Source organism: Canis aureus, chromosome 26 (genome assembly GCF_053574225.1).
Source record: "Canis aureus isolate CA01 chromosome 26, VMU_Caureus_v.1.0, whole genome shotgun sequence".
Taxonomy (NCBI): Eukaryota; Metazoa; Chordata; class Mammalia; order Carnivora; family Canidae; genus Canis; species Canis aureus.
The window spans coordinates 38,213,118-38,224,011 of record NC_135636.1 but is presented as its reverse complement, the minus strand read 5'-3'; the positions used below and the strand labels follow the sequence as shown (position 1 = coordinate 38,224,011).

At 51.4% G+C, this 10,894-nt stretch overlaps 2 protein-coding genes across 2 annotated transcripts in view; both read right to left on the bottom strand.

Annotated features, from left to right (window-relative positions):
- Positions 1 to 4,181: 4,181 nt before the first annotated feature.
- DBNDD2 (dysbindin domain containing 2) lies at positions 4,182 to 9,016 on the bottom strand. The gene is made up of 5 exons (XM_077873335.1): positions 8,899 to 9,016; positions 6,758 to 6,892; positions 6,501 to 6,647; positions 6,165 to 6,302; positions 4,182 to 4,845 (listed from the first exon to the last, which is right to left on the bottom strand). The coding sequence occupies exons 2-5, from the start codon at positions 6,822 to 6,824 to the stop codon at positions 4,643 to 4,645; spliced, it is 555 nt and encodes a 184-aa protein (XP_077729461.1). The 5' UTR covers positions 6,825 to 6,892; positions 8,899 to 9,016; the 3' UTR covers positions 4,182 to 4,642.
- SYS1 (SYS1 golgi trafficking protein) overlaps positions 6,508 to 10,894 on the bottom strand; it is a 37,011-nt gene continuing 32,624 nt past the window's right edge. The window contains exon 4 of the mRNA XM_077873337.1: positions 6,508 to 6,647. Within this exon, the coding sequence (XP_077729463.1) occupies positions 6,641 to 6,647 (7 nt within the window). The 3' untranslated portion in view covers positions 6,508 to 6,640. The remainder of the gene's footprint in view (positions 6,648 to 10,894) is intronic.

Sequence of the window (10,894 nt, the reverse complement as noted above, 5' to 3'; positions counted from 1 at the left end):
TTAAATTCCTGCTTTGGTTTTTCTGGGTGCCCTATGAGGACACACTCATGAAGGATTTTGCTCAGTCTCTTGCTCACAACCATGCTTCTAAAGAGCCAAATTTGATGGTGGACAGATCTGCCTAGATATACCCCAACCAACCAGAAAGGGGATGTCAAAAAGATATCTTTATGTAATTATGCCCTCATCCTACTTCCATCTAGTGTTCTTCTCCCACTACACATGGAATAGAGGCTATGAGTTTAGATGTCGGACAAATCCCCACACCAGCTTTTAATCCACCGGAGCATGAACAACCTAGTGTCACTTTTCTTCTGTAAAATGGATAAGCCTACTTTCAGGGTTGGTGTTAAAGACTAGAAATTATGTATATGTGGGACGTAGAATGTAGTGAGTGTTTAATAATATTGACTGTCATTTACTCAAACAATTCTTTGATGTAGGGTCTATGACCTCTTGTTTTACAGATAAGAAAACAGGTACAGAAACCAAGATATTGCCTAAGATCATAGTGAGTCATGAAGCCAGAACTAGAGTTCACACCATCAAACTCAAACAAAACAAAAACCAAAAGAGGAGCTGCCATCATTATGATTATTTTATATTCTATGCTTTCTCTCCTTTTGAAATTGCCTCTCCCCATCATTCAAGACCCGCCACCTCCAGGAGACTTACCTTCTCTTCTCTAGTGTTATAGTCTTCTGTGCACTTCTGCTATAGCCTGTGTTCTATTTCCAATATCTGTGGCCCCATGTGCTCCTGAAAGAGCTCTTGGTCACCTTAGTATTCCTGTTACCTAAGCAAGGAGGCTAGTATACAGTAGGTGCTCAGCAATGTCTGAACAAACAAGTCACAGCACAGTTCATAGTGTCCCCACACTGCCACACTATTCAGTGTCAAGTTCTGTGCATTCTTTAGGGACTGCTAGAGGGTGCACCTTCCAGGGAATCTTTCCCCAAGTTGTGATCCTTCCTATTTCCTCCACACCATAGGATTCTACAGGATGAGACTGTCTTTATCCCTCCTCCCCAGAGTCTGTGATAAGTCTGTGCAGCAGACAGAAGAAGCCACACTGCGGCTTGGAGACAAAGCTGGGCTGCATGCTTTGGAGCTGGCTCCAAATCATCCTCTCCTCTCTGGGGCACTGTGTGGCCTCAAGAAACAGTCAGTTGGAGATGCTGGCTCTGAAGGCTGGCCAAACCCCTGTGGTTTGGCAGGAGAAAAGATCATTGTCCAAGCAGGAAGTGGTCTTGGGTCTCAGCTGACCCTAGACTTTTCCAGGCAGGGCTGGGGCTCATAGCAGCTGAACTGGAGGCTCCCCGCAGGCTCACACACAATTCTCCCTCTCTGGAAGACTAGAGATCCCTGTCCCCAGGCAGGCTCCCTGCCCCAAATCCCACAAATCTTAGCATCACGTGCCTGGAGTACTAAGAGATTTCTTGACATACTGACAGCAACCAAGTTAGTCTAGCTTCCCATCATTTGCCCTGGAGGGAGCAGGGTGATCCTGGGAGCTGAGAAGCCTTGTATAGCAGAGCCATAGAGCTCACAGGCTGCAGCCCAATCAGGTGGTTGAGCTTTGCTACTCCAAAGGAAGGGAGAGCGCAAAAGGACAGAGACCATATCTTTTGTGTGCAGCAAAGTCATAAGCAATCCAGAAAAACTGGAAAATTTCACATGAGACTAGCCCCAGCCCAGTTTAGTAGATGATCTCAACTTGGACACAGAGGCTTTTAGACAAAAGGAACACAAAACTCCCACAAGTTTCTCACTAGCGCTGGAAAAAAGCACTTAAGAGCTGTCACTTACAATGGTCTCCTGCAGGGGTGAAAGCAGGCTGGTACTATGGGAAGACTGCAGGCCCATCACTCACTCAGCCTGGATAGTACAAAGAGCTTTGGGATTTAGGCTGAAGGCCACTGATCCCATGGGTGGCTTTGTTGTCTGAAGGGAGGTGGAGGGGCTTATTTCTTCTGATGTGAGAAATGACTTGATGCCCCTTATGGCTGGGTCCTAGAACCCTCCTTACTCCTTCCACTCCCCTTCTCTCCCTGAGCACATTCACTTACTTACCACCTACACAGTGGTATCTCTATTTATCTTCCCAGCCTAATCCTCTCTAAATCCAACACTCATGGGTCCGATTGCGTACCCAACATATCCTCCCACAGGTCTTGAAAAGCACCTCAAGCTCACCGTGGCCAAAAACAAATTTATGACCTTCTCTCCAAACCTGGTTCTTCCCTACACTCTCCATCTGGGTGAATAACCCTCTATATCATCCTATTGCAAGGGAGAAACAATTGTGGCACCCTTGACCTCTTCCTCTCTCATCCTCTCTCACCTACTGCTCAAATCTTTTGGAATCTGCCTCCTAAATATTTCTTCATTCCTTCCACCTTTCTATATCCCATCCACCTCCACCCTAGTCCTGTTACCCACTATGTAGTATGTGGCAGTGATCAACAATCACCTATCACCTCCTGGATCCCAGGCATCCACTCTGGTGCTTTCCAGTCAGCACTCCACTGAGGAGGTTCTCACCCTGCTCCCTTCACTCCCCTCTAGTTGACTCCTAATTATCCTTTAGGCCTCGGCTCAGATGCCACTTCCTCAAAGAAATGCCCCCCACTCCCCTGACTGCTCTTAGTAGGCTATTAACCTCTTCCTAGAACTGGTCATTATTGCAGTTTTACATCTGGGCCCCCACTAGACTAGACTTCCATAAAAGCAGCACTGTGTCTTTTTTTTTTTTTTTTCTGCTCTACATTCCATCTTCAGTGTCTTACACATATTAAACACTGACATTTAATAAATATTTGTTGAATGAATGTCATTTATTTTTTTATACCCTGCCTCAACCCAGTCAAGCTGATCACTACCATTATCTTTTTGTTAAATGTCTGTCCTGAGCCTGTCCTCCTCCAGTATATTCTCTACACTGGCCAGAATTACCTTTTTAACAAGCAAGTCCAACCACTTGTAATCCTTCATTACTCCCCATAAAGTTCAGATTCATTAATGTGGCCTCTAACACAAAAACTGCTAGTTACCTACCCAAAGACTAATGTCTTCTTGTTCCTTAGAAACATTACCCTGATTTTATCAAGATAGCAGTGTGCCCTACTAAAGGCCTATCCTGGCCTCTCCAGTAGCCACGGTGCTTCTGAGAGGTTTGAAAGGTAGTTCAGAAATCAGATGCACTGGTAATTCAGTGACTTGAAAAGGTTATTGTTTTTCCAAAGGGCAGAATTTTCTTTCTTCCAGATAATGTTGTGTCCCCATGTCTATGAAATATCTATAAGTGAAACATTTGTTGTGTTAGCAAGCTCTGGTCAATGAGATGAAAGTGGACGTCACTTGTTAGAACTTCCAAGAATGCTTCCCAACGTGGAAATAGCAGGCTGTGCTTTGCCTGTCCTCAGTTTCTTTTCCCACTTTCTGCCAGTTTCAAGGACATGATGGCTGGGCTCCAAGGGCCATCTCAGACACCAGCTATCACTGAGAATTCAAGGCACGTAGCTGGGATGGCTGAGCAAAAAAGAGCCAAAAAGGACTCCAGTGTCTAATAACTTTGGAGCAGCCACATTGCCCTGGACTTCTTTTATATGAAGAAATACATTTGTATCTTAAGTCTCTGCCCTTTTACTAGCAGCGGAATTGAAACTTGATACAGGCTCCAAAGTCTTTCATGACTAACCTCTGTCACTCTTCCTTCTTGCACCTTCCTCTCCTTCTCCAATTCAACACTTGTGCCCAGCTGAATGTTTCTTAGTTCCTCAGAGCTATTTCTCTCCATATAAAATCTTCCCAAGCTGCTCTTTCTGCTTGGATTACAGCCCCCACTTGGCAAACTCCTACTCAGCCTCTGATCTCAGCTTAAAAATCAGTTCTTCGGTGGCTAGATGAGCTATTTTCTGACACCAGAGTCGTTGCTCATCATGCTACTTATTACACCATGAACCGTGGCATTTACTTGATTTTCTCTTCCAGAGACAGTAAACTCCTGAAGGCAGGGACATGGCCTGTCTTACTCAGAACTGTATCCCAAATGCCTAGCATACATGTTCAAGAACTATTTTCTAAAGAGAGGGAGCACACAAGAGATGGGGCTGGGGTACAGTGTTGGTCAGATATAATGGGTCTGAGACCTCTGCAGTATAACACATGAAGGGGAATGGTTGGTATATGATTATTTGTTTATTATTTATACTGTGTCCTGTTCCCAAACAGGACATAGGCGAGCAGGATGGCTGAAGTACCTACCACTGCACGGGGAGTGCTAAGGAGTTCACATCCACTTAGAAACACGGGTTTAGAAGCCTCTATTGGAAGACTACAGCAGAGTCTGGGGGAGGGAAGGGTGCTAAGAAAAGCAGCAGCATCTTATCCTACCTCACCTTCCATCTCCTCGCCTGTAAGCCCTACCTCAGGAGTAAGCCAAAAACTGGTGGGAGGGTTGTAGCAGGAAAAGGTTAGCAGAAAAGCAGGAGGGTTAATTCCCAGAGAGGTACGCCATCCCACCGTCCTTGCGTCCCTCTGGTGCCTACTGCAAATAAAGAGTCTGGTCTTCTCTGAAGTGGGCCTAGGGTCTCCTGTGGAGAAGAGCCAGCTTCGCCAGTCTGTAGATGTAGGCCCACCGCTAGCTGCAAGCTCCAGGCTCTGCCCCTCCATCAGCCCCGTCCTCCTCATCAGATTGTGCCAAGGGCGTGTCTGCTCCACCATCGCTGGGATTTGGGCTGTGCAGGTTGGTGGAGTCATCGGAAGATGAGGAGGAGGTACGGGAGGCAGTCCTGTCTGGCGTAGGCACTGGCAGGCTCAGCTCCTCCGGATGGTCATCCAGCCCTGCCCCGAAAGAAGAGTTGGTCAGGGCTTCAGGGGACTCTCAGAGACCCTCTGGCCAGGAGAGGCTGAAGCCCAGAGAAGGGTAGGGGAGTGACCAGTAACTGAGCTAGTTTACAAAGAGCCAGGTCTCAGGATGCCTGGTTGACTCAGTGGTTACGCATCTGCCTTCTGCCCAGGGAGTGATCCCGGAGTCCTGGGATCCAGTCCAGCACTGGGATCCCCACGGGGAGCCTACTTCTTCCTCTGCCTATGTCTCTGCCTCTCTCCATGTCTCTCATGAATAAATTAAAAAAAAAAAAAAAAAGCCAGGTCTCCTGACTTCCAGTTCTTTCCACTTCCCAATACCATGTCCGGGCCCTGGAGTCAGGTCAATCAATTCAAGAGTTCAAGATCTATCTATGTCACTTACTTGCTACTGAGTTGCTTTGGGCAAGTCATTTTCCCCCTCAAGGGCCGAATCTTCTCTAAAAATGGGATATGCACCTACATTCCAGAAGGGGTTTTGAAGATGAAATCGAGGACTGCTTATAAAATGTCTGGTATGGGGCGCCTGGGTGGTGGTTGAGCATCAGCCTTCAGCTTGGGGCATGAACCGGAGTCCTGGGATCGAGTCCCACATCAGGCTCCCTGCATGGAGCCTGCTTCTCCCTCACCTGTGTCTCTGTCTCTCTCTCTGTGTCTCTCATGAATAAATAAATAAAATCTTAAAAAAAAAAAATCTGGTATGCAGTAGGCCATTAATAAATAGCAGTAGCTTTAAATAAGAAAATATCTAATAAGCTAAGTATATGGGCTTTGGAATAAGAAAGCCATGGTTTGAACCCAGCTCTTCTACTTTCTGGCTATGTAACAACTTCTGAGTCTAATTTCCTCCTTTATAAAACCAGGATAATACTGCCTGCCCTAATAGGACATTTTAGGGATTGAGGTAACTAAGCACAGTATTAGCAACCTAAAAAAAAAAAAACATGTTGAGTAAATATTCATATGAAGATGACTAAAATGGCTTATCTAATACAAAAACCATATTTTATATTATTTCAATTATATGACTTAATTACATTAATTTCACAAAAGGCAAAATTAATAAAGTCTAAGGGGTTGGGACATTCCCAGAATTTTAGATTGGCGATCTGTCACCCAGTTTCCCTTAGGGTCAACTTCCCTAAAATCAGAACAGACAGCTGTTTCATTGGTAGAAACACCCACTTCCAGCCGCCACATGTATACTTCTGCAGCCCTGCCTTGCAGCCTCACTTCAGAGCCTGACACCAGGTCTGGCTAACTCGTGCCCAAGTCCCCAAAGCCAAGGGGCATACCAGATGTCTGGGAGGCTGGCGGAGGGTCTTCACAAGGCAAGAACACATCTGCTCCATCCTGGTCTCCAAGGTCAATAAGTTCTACCTGTTCCAGTGCATCCACGTTCACTTCCATGGATGAGATACTACCTATGGGGGCTGCAGATCAAGAAGGGGGCAAGTCAGGAGGACACAAGCCAGAGCCCCTAGGATGGTTAGAGACGTGTGTCAGGTCTAGAGATAGACGTTTCGAGGGCCCAAAAAACAAGAGGAAGAGGCTCCCATGATTCAAGACCTATATGACTTACCCACCCTCCACCCTTGCCCCAGTCCCTCTCCCCAGGACTCAGAGCTTACGTCTCTGTGACTCGAGATGCAGGTGGGACAGGGGGAAGACAAACTCCGTTTCTGGCTGTAAAATTTCCTCGAAGAATTTCTGCCGCTCCCGAAGGCGGAGCTGCTGGCGCTCCAGGGCTGCCCGAGGATTTGGGTCCATGTCAGCTCCTGGAAGACAGAAGAGCAAGGATGGCTATGAAGTTGAGAGGGACTACAATGGGGGCCTGAACTTGGGGAACCCCTCTGTAGCCAGCATCCCGGTGTTACAGCCTGGACACCTCTGGACTGGGCTACCTCCTTCTCTTCTTTGACGCAGAATCCATTACCACAAACTTCACGTCTCATTGAGAGGCAGGGCTGACCCTGGCCCCACAAAGGGGATGCTGGTTCCAGGCACCGCAAAAGCAGCTCCTCTGTATTCAGAGAACAGAGCCAATAGCCAAGTCTCAGTATCATGCCCTTGTGAGAGGAGTTCCAGGGATTGGTCCAGTCCAAATGAGCAAGGCACTTTTAATGGACCCAGGCTCCCCTCAGAAGGCTATGGAAGACAGTGGGATGGGGATCTCAGGGTGGAAGATTATCTTGCTCCAGTGCTGCAACTCTGGTTCATGCCCAGCCTTCAAAACCCAGACAAAGACTAAAGCACTCCCTCTCCCCCACACACCCCATCACCACCATCCCCTCCAAACCCTGCTCTGAAGTTGCGGACCTGACTTCCAGACTTGGCTCTGCCCCTAAGGAAATCATCTCTCCAGCCTCAACCTTCCCATCTGAAAATGACTGAATAGTCCTACCTGCCTCAAACACAACCCAGCAGCTGTTGGTTCAGGTGCTCTGTAAAATGTAAAGCTGGGAGAGTGTGCTATTTAGAGGCCCCCCCACCATCTCTTCTCCGCACTTCCCAGCTCTTTTTGAGCACCTCTTTGACACATCTCAGCCTTATATCCCCATAGTCAATGAGTAGCAACTGGGCCGGTGGGTCTTGGATCCAATTCGGTCCAGTCCCCCCCCCACCCCCCCCACCCCCAGGCGGGTCCCCGGTGCAGAGAGCTTTCCAGAACACCAGAGCTCTGGGCCGGCCCAGGCCCTAAACATCCACTCGCATTCACTCCATCTCCTTCCTGTCAGCGGAGGAGCCCATCACCGGAGGCAAGGGAGTATCTGGCTTGAGGACCAGCTCGTCAACCTCCGTAGCCTGCCTCCCGCGCTCCATCCGGACTCAAGTGTCAGGAGACCCCGGGCAGCTCCACCGCCGCTGCTGCGGGCTTCGAGGGGCTCAAACCCAAGTGGGCCAAAGGCGGTGTGCGGAGACTGGGTGGCCGCCGGCTGGCAGCGGGGGCAGGGAGGCGCTGACGCCGATTCCTGGGAAAGGCTCTCCGAGCTGCCGCCCAGGTCACAGCGCTAAAAATACCCCGGGCCCCTGGGGCCGTCTGCTCCGCCGCCGAGAGGGGAGCGGGGAAGGGAGAGATCGAGGGTGGGGGCGCCCACGGGCGGGGGACGCCAGGACGCCCCCTCTCCCTAACCCCATCCACCTCCCGAGACCTGAGAGGCTGTCCCCAGGGGGCAGCGGAGCCGGGTCTGGGGAGAGGAAGGGAATTGTTTACGCGACCAAAGGTGCTAGGATAGGGGAGACGAGGTCGGGGGAGCCCGGGGGGAGGAGGGTGGCCGTGAAATGCAGCGCGCCCCGCCAGTCTCCGCCCCACCCGCCCTGGAGTCCGCGGGAACAAGAAAATTCCCTAAAAAGGGCCCGGGCGCGCCCGCCGGCGGGGGGAGGAGGCGGTCGAGGGCCCCGGGCGTCCGACTCGTGCGGCCGGCCCCCGGCCCCCGGCCCCGGCCCGCCCGCCGCCTCTGCGCCCCCGCGCCGAGCCCCTACCTGCAGCGCCCTGCGCCCCCGCAGCCTCGATCGCTCGGCTCCGGCGAGACAGCACCGGGGGCGTGGGAGCGAGCCGCGCCGGCCGGGGTGGGGCTGCGCCGCCGGGGCTCCCGCGGGACCGCCAGGCCCTGGGAGCCGGGAACGAGGAAGCGTCGGGCGGCGGAAGTGGGGGAGGGGCGGCGACGGGCACCCGCGCCCGCCTCCCTCCCGGCCGCCTCGGGGAGCCCCCTCGGGCGCGGCCGCTCGCACTTGCAGGCCGGGCGAAAAGTTCCCGGCGCGCATCCTCGCTCCGCAGCTGGCCGCGCTCGTCCCTCCGCCAGCCGCCGGGGCGCTCGGCTCCGCACGCTCACATCCACTTGCTGCGCAGCCCTGGGCGCCGCAGCCCGGCTGGGGGGACACACGCGGGCTCTGGACCCAGGCGCACTTGCTGCTCGCGACTCCCGGGCAGCCCCGGCGCAACGCACCCGCACCCGCACCCGCACCCGCACCCTGGGCGAGCAGGCGCAGGCGGGGAAGGGAACCGGCCAGGGCGAGGAGGGCACTGACCCGCTGCCGCGCATCAGGGCAGGTGCGCCGCGGCCGAGGGCCCCCTGACCCCGGGACTCACCCGGCAGCCCGGGTTTCTGGCTCCGGGACCGGACTGAGCCACCGCCCAGCCTTCCAGCGCACTGGGCGGGGTGGGCGCCGGGACGGGGCGGGTCGGGGCCGCAGGGGTGGGCCTCTGCGCCGCGCCCCGAGACGCCGGCGGGGAGCCAAGTTCTCCAGGGCGCGAACAGGGGCGCTGCGCGTCCAGGTTGGCTGGGGTGGAGGGGCGAGGCTCAAACTGCCGGCGGACAGAGGAAACTCTTGCCCCACTCGCCGCGCCTCCTGCTCAGACCAGCGCCAGAAGTGTCCAATCTGGCAGCTCCTGGACTGAGATTCTGTACCCACTCTTTTCCTCCTCCCTCCCACCTATCCCTTCGAGCTCGCAGCTCCAGAAGCAGCGGGAACAGGACGGGGTTGGGAGTGTCTGTCGGGAATACTTACTCCATAGGGTCATTCATTCATTCACTCAACAAACAGCCAGGAACTAGGAGTCATCCTTGGCACCTCCCTGTGCTGCGCTAAATTCACCTCCATTCCCTGTCGATTCTCTTTCCTAAATAACTTCAATCCACCATTCCTCTCCTTTTCCACCACCATCTCTCCCTTGGCTCCTCCAGTTGTAGCCTTCTATCTGGTTTTCCTGAACTCACTCTGGCCCCGCTACACTCCATCCCCGCTCGCCCTCCCCCTCTCCCCCAACACACCGAAGTCAGCCACCATTTCAAAACTCGGGTTTGTGTTCCAAACACCACCCCCTGCTTGAATCCTTCCATTGTTAGAATAAAATCTAGATGCTGATATCTGAGCCTAATCTTGAAAAAAATGAGTTCAACAAGCAGAGAAGAGGGGGGAAGGGCATGTACAAAGGGATGGAGTCATGACACATTCAGGTTTCCCTGTCAGGGGACCAGTACTGTACAAATACCCAAAGCGCTGCTTCTTTTGTTAATGGGATCGTAAAACAACCCTAGGAGAGAAATACAACAAGCAGCTTTCCCACTATTTTATAAGCAAGGAAACTAGTTCGTGGGAGGCAAGTGGTTAAGAGCATGGGTGTGGTGGTCAGACCCTCCTGGGTTGCAAACCTAGCTCTGCATCTAGCCAGCTGTGTAAATACTTAATTTCTCTGTTCCTTGATTTCCCTGCTTATTAGGTAGGAATAATTAATCCCTACCACTTATGAGATAATTCATATAAAATGCTTAGTACAGGAATGGGCGCTTTGGAGATGCTCAATAAACAGTAGGTGTTTTGATTGTAATGGGTTCTGAGAAAGGGAGGATAGTGCTTTCTTCCATGAATTTCTGAAATTATAGGAAGTATACCTTAATAGTTGATACTTCCACAGGGCTTATTATATATCTGTTGCTATTATAAGTGTTTTGCCTATATTAACTCTTTTAATCCTCTTAACAACCTTGTGAGGTAAGTACTATTATTATTTCCATTTTACAGATACAGAAACTCAGAGACGGAGAGGTAAGGAGGCTTGTCCGAGGCCATACAGCAAGTAAGCGATGGAATTCACATCCACATGGGCTGCTTTCAGAGACTGTGCTTATAACCACTGCTCCCAGGCTGTTCCCCTTCCGTCCTGCTGCAGTTTTCAACTTCTAAGAAATGTCTGGTCAGTTTGATTCTTATTCCTCATTAATGGATGAAGTAGATACTTGGTCCCATTTCCTCGCACAGGAGAATGAGGCCAACTCAGGAGTATGTTGGATGAGAGCTCAGCTCCCAAAGCTACTTCTCCCTTTTCCAGGCTTATCCCTAGGAACTTCGAACTCTATGGATTGTTTTGACCTGTTCCTAATATGGTGACAGATCTGGAACCTCCGTCCCTTCTCTTTGCCAGATAGTTGTCACATGAAGGGGTAGAAAGGGAAGAGCATCTAAGCTAGATATAATTCAGGGGGCAAAGCTGGAAGGGTATTGGCCAAGGGAAAGACCCAGGCAG

What these genes read in the sequence shown, in the direction of transcription:
- DBNDD2 (XM_077873335.1), bottom strand. Translation starts at nt 6,824, where the DNA reads ATGAGACGTGAAGTTTGTGGTAATGGATTCTGCGTCAAAGAAGAGAAG. An exon ending in GGAGGTAGCCCAGTCCAGAG is followed by an intron (nt 6,648 to 6,757) that starts GTGTCCAGGCTG and finishes TCTGTCTTCCAG; the next exon opens with GAGCTGACATGGACCCAAAT. An exon ending in GCCAGCCTCCCAGACATCTG is followed by an intron (nt 4,846 to 6,164) that starts GTATGCCCCTTG and finishes CTTTCGGGGCAG; the next exon opens with GGCTGGATGACCATCCGGAG.